The 11,990-nt window shown below is 39.8% G+C and overlaps 1 protein-coding gene across 1 annotated transcript; it reads right to left on the minus strand.

The window, feature by feature from the left end:
• Positions 1–2,536: 2,536 nt before the first annotated feature.
• nlrc3l (NLR family, CARD domain containing 3-like) lies at positions 2,537–11,805 on the minus strand. The gene is made up of 12 exons (XM_037084651.1): positions 11,434–11,805; positions 10,418–10,621; positions 9,213–9,305; positions 8,435–8,609; positions 7,952–8,099; positions 7,613–7,705; positions 7,057–7,409; positions 6,275–6,490; positions 5,766–5,941; positions 5,280–5,550; positions 4,599–4,814; positions 2,537–3,174 (listed from the first exon to the last, which is right to left on the minus strand). Exons 1-12 carry the CDS (start codon positions 11,457–11,459, stop codon positions 2,779–2,781), a joined length of 2,367 nt encoding a protein of 788 aa, XP_036940546.1. The 5' UTR covers positions 11,460–11,805; the 3' UTR covers positions 2,537–2,778.
• Between the last annotated feature and the right edge of the window lie 185 nt (positions 11,806–11,990).

An 11,990-nucleotide genomic window follows, 5' to 3' on the forward strand; every position in this document is an offset into this window, starting at 1 on the left:
TTGTGGAATAATAGACGCCCCCGGACGCGACTATAATTACTGTACATACCGTATGATAGAGGGGGACTCAAATGTCCCTGCCCTCTCTGGTACTATTGGGCGGCCCAATTAAGAACAATGTTGTTTTACTTTGCAGAAAGAGACGTTCCTCTTTGGAAAGGTATGGAAGAACTACGGCTAGATCTGCCCCTCCCGGTATACCTGTACTCAGCAAGCACTAAAATCCTCAAAAAAAACCACAAAAAACCCTATTGTGAAAAATATGATTGTAGTGTGGCATCAAGTTAAAAAGTATCTGAGAGAAACACCCCCCCTTTCTATTTTTAGCCCTATATGGGGTAATTACTCTTTTCCTCCAGGTAAAACAGACGGGGGGTTTAAATCTTGGGCTACTAAAGGACTGGCAAAAATAGGAGATCTTTACAACTCGCAAAAAGTGCTGATGTCATTTGGAGAAATAGTTGATAAATTTAATATACCCCAAAACCACTTTTTTAAATACCTTCAGTTGAGAAATTTCATTAGAACACACCAAAATCAAACATTATGCATCCCTGAAAGGTCTACTGTAGAAAAATTAATGAATATGGATTGCTTAAGGAGGGGTTTAATATCCAAAATATATAAATGTCTAGTAGATGGAAGCACAGAAACATCAGCAGGAAGGCTGGGAGCATGGAGAGAAGATCTACAGGAGGACATCCCAATAGAAAAATGGGGGGAAGCATGCTCTCAAACACAATCAAGAACTTCTAATACACGCCTGAAAATACTACAATACAACTGGTTGATGCGAACATATCACTCCAGAAAAACTTCACAAATATAACAGTGCTATACCTGATACTTGTATTAAATGTGGGAAGGAAAAAGGTACTTTTTTCCACTGTACTTGGCAATGTACAAAAATACAAAAATTCTGGCAAGACATAAAACAATGTATTCAAAATATTTTACAAATTCAAATACCATTAATCCCACATTTGTTTATATTTGGTCTATATCCAGATAATTTGAAGTTTAAAAAACATCAACGAATATTTGTGGACTTCATCGTGCTAATGGCAAAGAGAGTAATAGCCATCTCGTGGAAAAACACTAGTAGCCCAAGTGTGAAGAAGTGGTTGTCTGAACTGTCTTCAACTCTCCCTTTAGAGAGAATAACATATACAATAAAACACAGAATACATATTTTCCACCAGATCTGGGACCCCTTTATTAACTATGTATTGAGGACGGATTTGTCTCATTTGATGGAAGTGCCTGGGGACATGTAAACTGTGGTGCTTTGCAGTACTTAATGTTATTGCTTTAATATTATGTATTTACTTATTTTTTATTTTTTTGAACTCACTAACTTTATTCCCAACCAAGAACTTGAAATCTTATAAGACCAGTGTTGACATGTTTGTTCATGACATGTAATTACATTTCTTTATATTTCTTTGTAATATTGTGAAAACAATAAAAAAAAAACTACTGGGCTTGTATTCAGTTTTTAAAGATATTGTACAATTTTGGACTAATCACAGTTTTAGTTTGAAGAACTTTTAGCCCGTCTTCTGACTTTATAATGGGTGTGTATTGCGTGAGCTAGAGTGCGTGACATCATCAACTGCTGCACCCCAGAGTGTAGAGCAGCTCCAAAAGTGAGAAACAAAGTTCTCTTCAGCTTGATTTAGATCCAAAACCTTTCACTCAACATGGACAGTTACGGTTTTTTTGTAAAATTGCAGGGGTTTGGGAGGCATTTTCCCATTCATTCTTATGGGGACATTCTGTCTCTGCTACGTCTCCAGCGTGTGTATCTGTAGAATGCGTGTGTATTGCGTCAGTGAGAGTGAGTGACACAATCACTTGATTGGAGAGCAGCTGGAACACTGGAGAGAGAATTCTCTTCAGCTGGATTTGAATCCCACATCTTTTCCTTTACATAGAAGATGCAGCCATTTTAAGCTCTCTCTGTTTTTAACTTTCCACCTTTTCTGACTTTTCTCACCTTTTAAAGCTCTTTCTTGCTTTAATTTTCCACCTTTTCAGTATTTTTTCACATTTCTAAGCTCCTTCTGCCCTCTCAATATACAACTTTTTGGCCTTGTCAGTCTTTTTTCACCATTTCAAGCTCTTTCAGGCTTATTGCTCTACAGCTTTTTGGCCTTTTCACATATTCATCTTTCTGTCTTTTAAACTCCTTAAAACATTCCGCTTTATGTTCAGCTGTGGAACTGTTCAACTATCAACATGTTCAACTTTTTAAGGTCTTTCGGCCTTTAACGTTGCAACTTTTCCAGCTTTTTGATTTTTTCAACTTTTCGGCAGGACGTTCAGCAGATTTCCTAGAGCGTTTCAGCCTTCAGCATTCACACTGTATTTTCATAGGAAATACAAATTTTTCTAGTTACATTTTCTGATCTTTGCTGCTGAGTTTACATTTTATGAATCTTAAGAGTTCGTTTCTTCTTTTATCACTTCAATGTATTTAGGGGTGGAGAAAAATATCCATTAAATAAAAGATAACAGCTGTGTGAAGTACAAATTCATTGAGGGAACGCATTTTTATTAGTGCTCGTTTTAAGACGTGTCAGACTTCTGAAACAGAAATGCATAGAATAACATTTTATTTTGTCTGGTGCAACTCTTTTACGCATATCAAAAACATCATAAGACATTTAATGTTATCAAAGCCTAAATGACACAAACCCTTCCGATCAAATCACTTCTTAAAGTGATTTAGAGTTCTTAAAGCAGTGCCGACTGTCTTGATTCAATCTCACAGAGTCACTCATCTTCCTGGATCATTTCTCTAAGGCACTCCTTTAAGTTTTCCACTCGGTCTCTATTGCTCTCTTCAGCGTTCTGTATTGTCTGCTCCAGCAGCCGCTGCGCCTCATCCAGCCCACTCACCTTGGGCGAGTTGCGGCTGAAGAGACACCCGCTCATCTGATTGTGGTGGCAGTCCGGGGAAAGCATGCCGCACAGAAAGCGCAGGAACATGTCGTATTGGCCCAGTGGGGCGCTCAGTGTTCGCTCCAGGGCACACTGGACCAGGCCTGCTGCTGATTTGGTCTGATCTTTGGAGGTGAAGATCTTGGGCATCTGCAACAACCCGGAGTCCAGGACGTTCCTGTTTTCTAAGCGGAACAACGTGAAGACGTACACAGCCGCTATGAACTCCTGGAGGAAAGAGGACATACAGTGGTTTTGGATTATTTCTTCTGGGAATATCCCCAGGGGCAGGCAGCGTAATGGCATGCGTCTCTGCTACAGGAATATTTTACAGGAAGCTGCGAGTTTTGTTATTCAACACCAAGTTAAATATTCATTTTTACTAAGAGTGTGTTAATCTGTGTAAATTGTTTTATTATCTTTTTTTTCTATTTTTTCCAAATATACAAAAACTACTTGTTTTTTTCTCTTTTCTTTTCTTGCACAAAGCTTAAAATATTTTTCATCACACACCTTGGTGAATAAATATCTTTATACACCAAGGTGTAAATCAAATCTGGTTTGGAGCAACTAAATAAAATTTTCATTGTAACCAAAATGGCGTCATGGTTCGGAGGTGGTTCAACTCCACACCTAGCCACTAACTGCAGCTACTGTAGCTATTAAGCCGAGTTATCCGTGCAGGTAGCAAGAGATCCAACTGCTGACTCTGCCCAGACTGGGAGCTCAGAGCAACAGGGCTCACTGGTTAGCATGCTAACTTTAACAGATATCTCTGCGACCTAATACAGAGAGGCAACCTTGTATATATTTCACCTTTAAAGTCGATTTATCTCATTCTCATTTATTTCATCTTTCTCCCCCTGATCCAACACCATAGGTGAGGCAGGTGGAGGTCCTGTACTGCTCCGTATTCACTAAGTCACATCCATTTCTGCACAATCCAATTAAACACATCACATCAGACAGGATAAGGCAAAGATGCTCTAGCTCCCATTCCACTGTGACTTTAATAGTAGCAGCACCTCTGAGCACTTCAGGTCAAGTCAGTTGATGTCAGGAGATGTGTGTGTTTCCCATGTCTCACATTTCGGTTCAGTACAAAACCACAGGACTTACATTGACAAAGAAAGCAAAAGAGAAATACAGCTCTGATAAACGATAGGCAGCACCTCACCGATCTTATATTACCTGGCGGAAAGATGACGCATATGCGCACACTTTTCCTTCCATTATATCTGAACTAATGGCCAGATAATAAAACATCTAGTGTTGTCTAAGTGCAAAGTACAAAATAAACATCGCCAAAATATTCAAATTGTCTTCTTATAAATTCATAACAGCATATCTACTTACGTACTACATTATGTTGTATAACGGGGTTCCCGATAAAGAATCTATCCCTTCTCCCTCGTTGAGTATATGAATAGCAAATGTTCATTTCAAAAGTTTAACTGCTAGACAAATAATGTCTCATTATTACTACTGTACTAGGTTCATTCTCAGTGTACTTGGGTTGTCACAGAATGATGATCACACCTACATGTGTTAGATTTAAGGTTAGCAAAGAGAAACGTTCCCTTCTTCAGCAGGCACATTCTAAAAAAAACAGCCATCTAGCATCAAACTCTGTGAGATGGAGAGAGTTGTACCTGGACAGTGTAGTGTATAAAGCAGAACGTCCTTCTCCCATCTGCAGATGCAGCAGGGAGCTCAGTGACCACGCCGGAGTACACTGCCACCTCCGTCAATTTCAGGCCGTACTCCTTCAAGTCGTCTTCAACAAACACACTCTTGTTTCTCTCCAGCATCTTCAAGGCCATCTTGCCCATCTTTGTCACCAGGTTCTTGTCGTCAGTGGACCATTTCTAAAATGAGAAATTCGAAATGATGGAGGTGAGATGTTCATTAGCCTTTCTGGGCAAATGTCTCTTCTGTCTTTTTTTTAAACATTCAATTTCCAATAAAAGCTCAATTTTTACAGGGGTACAGGGGGTTCATTTTTGAGGCAGAAGTTTTGATTACTGATGCAGTGGAATGTGCAAAACAAAAAAAAACAACACAAACATTAATTAGAGTCTTAAAGGGATAGACGATAGGGACGGACGCTCAGCCTTGTACTGCAGTAAACGGGGTCAAGAGAAAAAGCGAAATAAACCACCCAAAACAAGGCTCACCTTAAAAAATCTATAACAGTTCAAGTGTACATTGAATAGGGAAAATTCACACCGATTTACATCGCCCGCCGTCAGACCTTCCTTTCTTTTGGCTCTACATTTTTGTCAACCATAGACCAACCATCACTTATAAGACAAAAAAAACCCTCAAATTACCAGTTCGTTTTCCCCTTTCCCATAGTAGAACTGCAGCCTGCGATTGATCTGGACGATCAAGATGCTGACATAGAACGGTGTCAGCCTCGGGGGGTGCTCCCCATATCCCCGATAACGGAAGCACCGCTCGAACACTGTGGCCACCATCCAGCTGACAAATGGCTGACGAGCGAGAATTCGGAGCATCGGGACGCGCTTGTAATGTGCAATGATCTTCGTTGGTAGATCGCCATCAAAGCGTTTGGTCAGGTATTCGTCTATCATCTCATCACTGGAAAAAAAAAGAGGTGGAAAAAAGATAAAAATGTAACTACTGAAACAGTTTAAAATGAATTTAACTCAATTTAAGTCTAGTGGTGAACCTTTTTTACATTGTTACTGTACAGAACCAAACATATTTACAGGATTATATATACGAGAGGGTAAAACCAGCAGCAAGTACAACGAGATACAAAAAAATCTAAAATAAGACTTCTACACACACACCTGAAGCCCTGTATTTCCGTGACAGCGTCTACAAACCGAGGTGGTATTTGCGAGACAGCAGCCCGTCTCCCGAGGACCCAGACGCGGGCACCACGAAGCACAGTGCCTCGGATGATATTTACAATTAAGACATCAGGATGTGCTGGGGTGTGGTTGTCATTTATGACTGGAGCATTCTAAAGAAAAGAAAACCACATTTAAACACAAATACAAATATATGTGTTTTTTCAAGTCATTTTTTGTTAGATAAGGAACAAATTAGTAGCCTAGCAATTTGTATTTTGCACTTTGAGAAGTCCTATCTATTACTAATGTGAAAAATCAGCATTGTCCTCATTAGTGGATATGGAAAGTGGATGTTTACATCTTTTAAATAACTCTACTGGCAAGGACGTAAAAACATCTTTTTTTCTTATGAGTTACAAATTAGTATCTATCTTTAGAATTTGAATGGTGCTGATAAGTTGTCAATAATTCAATGTGGAGGTGTGTGTGTGCAGATGGGATACCTCCCAGTCCAGAGGGGCTTGGTAACAATCAAGCGCGTCCATGATGATGAGAAATTTACAATCCTCTTCTTCCAGGAATGTAGTGTCTTTACACTCCTTATGAAAATATTCAATGATTTCCATGACGGACATTTCAGGCTTCTTTGAGGGAAGAGGGTTTTTGGTTCGCAGATACCAGAAGGTTCGAAATGAAAGTTTGATGATGAACTGCAAATCCTGAGCAAAGAATGACAAGGAAATGGTGTTAGTCACGGGAAATTAAGTTAAACTTAATCTTCACCGGTTAGAATTACAGGTGAGAAAGAGCCATTGCATCAGCTTACCACTAGGTTTTAAAAATAAAAGAAATATAACTAAATTATACATTTAAATTCAAAAATAAATATGATGATATAATGACAACATATTCATATGTTGTCAGATGTTTTCAGTGTCTCATGCATGTCCCTACTGCTACATAATTCAACATTAAAGCAGCAAGAATATTTTTTTTTTGGTCACTTAGAGGCAGATGTTCACAACAAAGTCGACAACACACACACATTTGCCATATTATCTTGTTACACACTTCAGTTGACAATCCCTTTGCCTATTTACATCCAAAAGACACTCAACAACTTCCTCATTCATTTGGAGTTTCGTTCATGGTGATCCAAAGAATATAAGACCAAAACAATTCCGGCTGTTTAGATGAGGGAATGCTCTTAAAGGTTTTCTAGCTGGTCACTAATGTTGTCAGTCTGCTGTTTGGAGCTGGGCAGTTTGTGTTTGTTTCGAATCACCTTATTTGCACGCAGTTCTGACCAATCGAGGGCAAATTTTCCCACAGACACTGACATCCCAATTCCTGGAATTCCAGTGGTCACCACTGTCCTGACTGGCTGACCATCGGGCTTCTGTAGCCGGAAAAGATTGTTCAGGTCGACATAAGTGTCGGGGCTGGGGACCTGGACAGGTGACGGAGGTTGTTGTGGGAACAAATGGGAGGGGTCGATTCCTCCATAACCACAGGTGGAAATATGGGGCTGAACGTAGATTGTATCCAGCATGTTCTGTCTTCCGGCTCGAACTACACCCTCACGGATGACTTGGTGCTTTCTGATCAAATACTGCTTCAGTTGAAAACGCATCAACGCTGAAGGTAGAGAAAGATGAGGAGGACAGTCAGATCAAAATCACATGGTTGACATGTACCATCCACTACCACAGTGCTCAGTTACAAAACTTGTTTTAAAAAGTCATGTCAAAAACACACTGCCACTACATTCAGGTTCAATGAATACATCAGATTTCACCAGTATTAGCCAGTGTGCTCAAATAAAACCAGTGTTCACTTGCCTCTTTTGCACTTTTTCTTCAGTTCCTCTGCTTCCTCTTTCTTGTTGACTTGCTCCAGGCTACTAATTGTATGTAACAGGGCACGATCCTGACCTGCAGGACAGAATTTGAAGAGAAAATAAAGAGAGTAAGCAATCACTGACACTAGTACCTGTGCTATCCACGAAGCTGTATCCTTAGTTTCATGACACTGAGTTTTACTGTTGCGAGATTTCAAATACAGATAAAAGGAGACAAAGAGTTTTCTTCACATCCGCCATGCCAAAAGTCAAAATGTATTTCTCTAAATGTTTCGCTCCCTTTGCACTATTTACTTTGCATGCACTATAGCTTTCTTACCGAGGATCTCCATGATCCTGTCCACAAAATCAAGAAGGTCTCCATCCATCACCTGCTGCTGAGTTATGGCTGGTTCCCATTGGTAAAACCAGACTTTAAATTTGTAAAGCTCCTCTGGAGTGAGGCCTGACAGAACACCCTGGACACTCTGCAGACAGGGAGAAAGGCTTCTGATATCATGTGGTCTTACAGAAATCATGTCAGCATTAATTTCAATCATATGGAGCATTTAACAAACTTGATTAAATTAGAAAATGACACAAAGTTATTTGTTAACATTTGAAGTGTTTTAATCTAAACAGGGAGTGTTGAAGGTTTTTAAACATATCTAACAACTGAGTCAGACATCAATAGATGACTGTATTTTTATTTGGATTATCACATCAATATGTAACTGAAAATGCATCATCAGGTCTAACAAAGTCCTGATACCAAAACAACCTCTCAATACTAAGCATTGTGGACCAAACGTGATGTACCCACCCTGAATATATGCGGCAGGTCCTGTTCTGGGTGCAGTCTGCCCGGCTGGCTGTTCTCGTCAGTCTGCATTGCCTCATCAAATTCAACAGGCTCAGGTGGTTCTGGTGAATGAGTTACCAAAACTTCATCCATATCCTCTTCATCGCTCTCTGACAAATCACCCAGATCAGATGACCTAAGAGACAAAAGGAGCGGGGTCAGAACATGCACTGCAAATCTCATCCAAGGATCACCTGAGGTCTTGAGGTAAAACTGCATTTAGCATATTGATTAACACATAATGAAGGTTTTTCTCTCCTTTTAGATAGAGACCTTTTAAAGATAGTTCCCACTTGTATAGTTAAATAGGCTATACTGAATGTATCTTAAGTATCTAAATGTATCTTCAAGTAAACACATGACCAATGACAGCCTAGTGGTCTCATTTTATTTACTGCTGAGAAAACACATCAGTGCAATCAGAGATGTGACTAGCACTGCAACCCAAAACTGTTTAGGCACATTTAACTCTTTGGTAATCTTTCAGCTGCGCTACAGTTCTGTTAAGTTGAATCCTTTCACTATTATTTAGTCACACATTCATTAATTTTCCTGTCAAATTTCTGATAGTGGTGAATGAGAGCAATGAATAGATTTCCACTTATTGTGCACTTACGTGCATCTACAAAAAAGCATTAATCAACATAGCTATTGGTGTTCATCGCATTGCCCAGATTCCGACAGATAATTATGTTCGTGTGTGTGTGTGTGTGTGTGTGTGTGCGTGTGTGTCTTCCACCTGGTCTCAATGACTACAGCTCCTGGCGGTTTGGTCTGCTGCGTGGTCATGGTGTAGAGCGTCTCTGGAGACTCTGAGCGAATCATCTGCAACCTGGCAAAGAATTCACCTGGTTAACCTCCTATTAGATGTTTCTAAGACACTGAAAGCAAACTTGAAGTTCACAATATAACACAGTAGACCATTACAATCATTTGCTCTTTACTAAAAACATTCAGTGTGTTCTTAAATAGATCCTTGCTTTAAAATTCTGGCTGAATCCCAAAAGCATTAACACTGAAAGTTTATGAAGTTGTGTGTTGCAATACCTGTGTATTACAGCAGGGATACCTGGCAAACCCTGATATCACTGATTACGCTGACTTCAGAGGACTGTGGTGCATTACGCACAAACACACGGGGTGCACACTGGGTTTTCCTAGTATTAGAACGCTTAGTTGCAGCACCTAGGCCGTTTCGGCCACCACAAAACCAAATAAATGTAGGTAATATCAATGTGGAGAGTGAGATTAAAACTGACTTAATTACTTTTCCCAGATCAAATGTATGTAGTTTGTCCCTGGATTACTCCAATAGTCTAAAAATCCTGTAAATTCAAATGTTTATTGTTAAAAAGTAACATTTATTTGAGGGAGGACCCCCAGATTTCTCTGCCAAATAGGCATACCTAAGTCTTCCACAAATCTAGGGAAACACTGGTGTACAGTTGTTTAATCCTTGGTATAAATGTAGGATGTTCAAATTTTACTGCTCAGTGAGATTTGTAGATAGTCTTGTAACTCTGAATATGGAAAAAGCAACCTCCAGTATCATGTGTAGGCTGTTTAGAAATACTCCTGAAAGGAACCTTTACCTTTACATGATCTTTCTCAAAAAAATCTTTAAGTCTACAAAATGACTTGCATACTATACTAAAGATCAATCCAAGGCCAGCCTAGAGGGTAGGAAATCAACCTTGTGAGTTTTGTGAAAACAGGCGCTGGCACCTAGAGCCCAGAGAGGAGAAACAGACTGGGAAGGAATAATAATTAAACAGCACGGCCATCACGAGATCAGGTGCCAGGTTAAACTGGCAAGATCACAGCAAAAAGTAGCGTCAGTAGCGGTGCGAAGTTATACCATCTGTGCTAAACTGGCCAAAACAACAATAAAGACCAAATATACACTCTGGGATGAAGCTCAATGATCAAACCGAGACACAGTACCCTGTCCCCCCATGAGTTGACGACCCAGGTAGCACCACAGGAAGCGGGGGAAAGAAGGCCTGTCCAGACTCTTCATCACATTCCTTCTCCTCCTCCTCCTCCTCACTGTCACTCTTCATCGAGCCATAGCTGGAGGGAGGCCTCTGGTGCTTCTTCTTCTCCTCCTCGTCATCCTCATCATCCTCCCTCTCTTGCCTCAAGATGCTGAGGATGACAGAAAGAAGGTGTTATTGTGCATGTGGCTGGTTTTTAAATCAGTACAAAAGGTAATTAATGGCCAAGAGTATTTTACTGGGATGTTTATCTGTTAAGTCAGGAAAGAGTTGACAAGATATGAAAGCTTTTTGGCTTGTTTGTTATTTGTATTCGATAACTTGAAATACTTACAGGCAAATTATACAAGTTCAACATACCAGTCCATTTTCAGCACAACCAAACATAAACAAACAAATTAAAAACAATGGTTTAGAGGTCTGCTAATTAGAGGGTGAAAAGTTAAAATATTTATATAGTCCGATTGTTTTCCAATTTCTGCTTTTCAGATCAAAAGTTTCAACTGAAGTCAAATATGATTTCAAATCTGTAACTTTTTAGAGTGTGTCCCATTTTTTAAATTTTTTTATGAATGTAATATTTTGCTAAAAAACAAACAAACAATGAACTTGTTGACACACATTTCATCTGGGGGGAAGTTGGAAATATCAATCTTTGTTGGAGTGACAAGTTTTCCAAACATTTCTGAAAGGTGCGCAAAAAGTCTGACATCTGAACGAACGTGCTGGGCGTGCGTGGGTGTGTCAGGCGAGACCACTACACTGTAAGTAGTTAATAAACTATAGAGCTAACAAACGAGCTTAAGTAGATTAACAAAGACAACTTAATTATCAAAATTGATATTGATATTCTGGGTAAAGTGATTCAACGTTAAAGTCCGGTAACTTGCCAAAGTGTTAAACAAGCTCTCAAAGTGATTACAATCAAAGATGGCAGACGCTACAAACTGTCTCCACACTCACCGCTCAACCTCAGTGTCCGGGTCCATGTCTGTGGCAGAGTCAGACTCGCGCGCCGCAGGTGTGCAGGTGACTTAAATCTCACTTATCGCAGCAGGTTCAGCCGGTTACGTCCCAAAAAACCGAACTCTCCGTGCTAACGTCTCTGTAACGTGCAGGCTGTCTCCCTCCGCCGCTGCTGTTACGAAAACGTTATTAACGTTCCTACATTCACACCGCGAGTTTATGACTACACAGAGGCAAAAACGTCTCTCAGCAAATAAGTAATATGGATAAAAGAAGCTAGAAGATGTAGGGAAACGTCAGCGAGACTCCATTTTAACTTGTTTCCTCTTCAGCTCTAACTTTCGGTTTCGAGCACACTCGGTTTCCGGTGCCGTGTCCTTCAGAATAAAAGCACAAACTCGGTCCTAAATAAATGAATGAATGAATGAATGAATAAAATCCTCATCCTGACTTATACTTTATCCAAGTCATCATTACATTTGTACCCGTCTAATATATAGGTATAGACTACTCATAATCTAAATTGTCCACTTAAAAATGTATAGTAATACACA

Source organism: Acanthopagrus latus, chromosome 2 (assembly GCF_904848185.1).
Source record: "Acanthopagrus latus isolate v.2019 chromosome 2, fAcaLat1.1, whole genome shotgun sequence".
Lineage (NCBI taxonomy): Eukaryota > Metazoa > Chordata > Actinopteri > Spariformes > Sparidae > Acanthopagrus > Acanthopagrus latus.

Coding starts and splice junctions, on each gene's coding strand:
- nlrc3l (XM_037084651.1), bottom strand. CDS start 11,459: ATGGACCCGGACACTGAGGTTGAGCG. Junction 8,610..9,212: donor GCTGTAGTCATTGAGACCAG/GTGGAAGACACA, acceptor TTTGTCTCTTAG/GTCATCTGATCTGGGTGATT. Junction 7,410..7,612: donor GAAGAAAAAGTGCAAAAGAG/GCAAGTGAACAC, acceptor CTCTACCTTCAG/CGTTGATGCGTTTTCAACTG.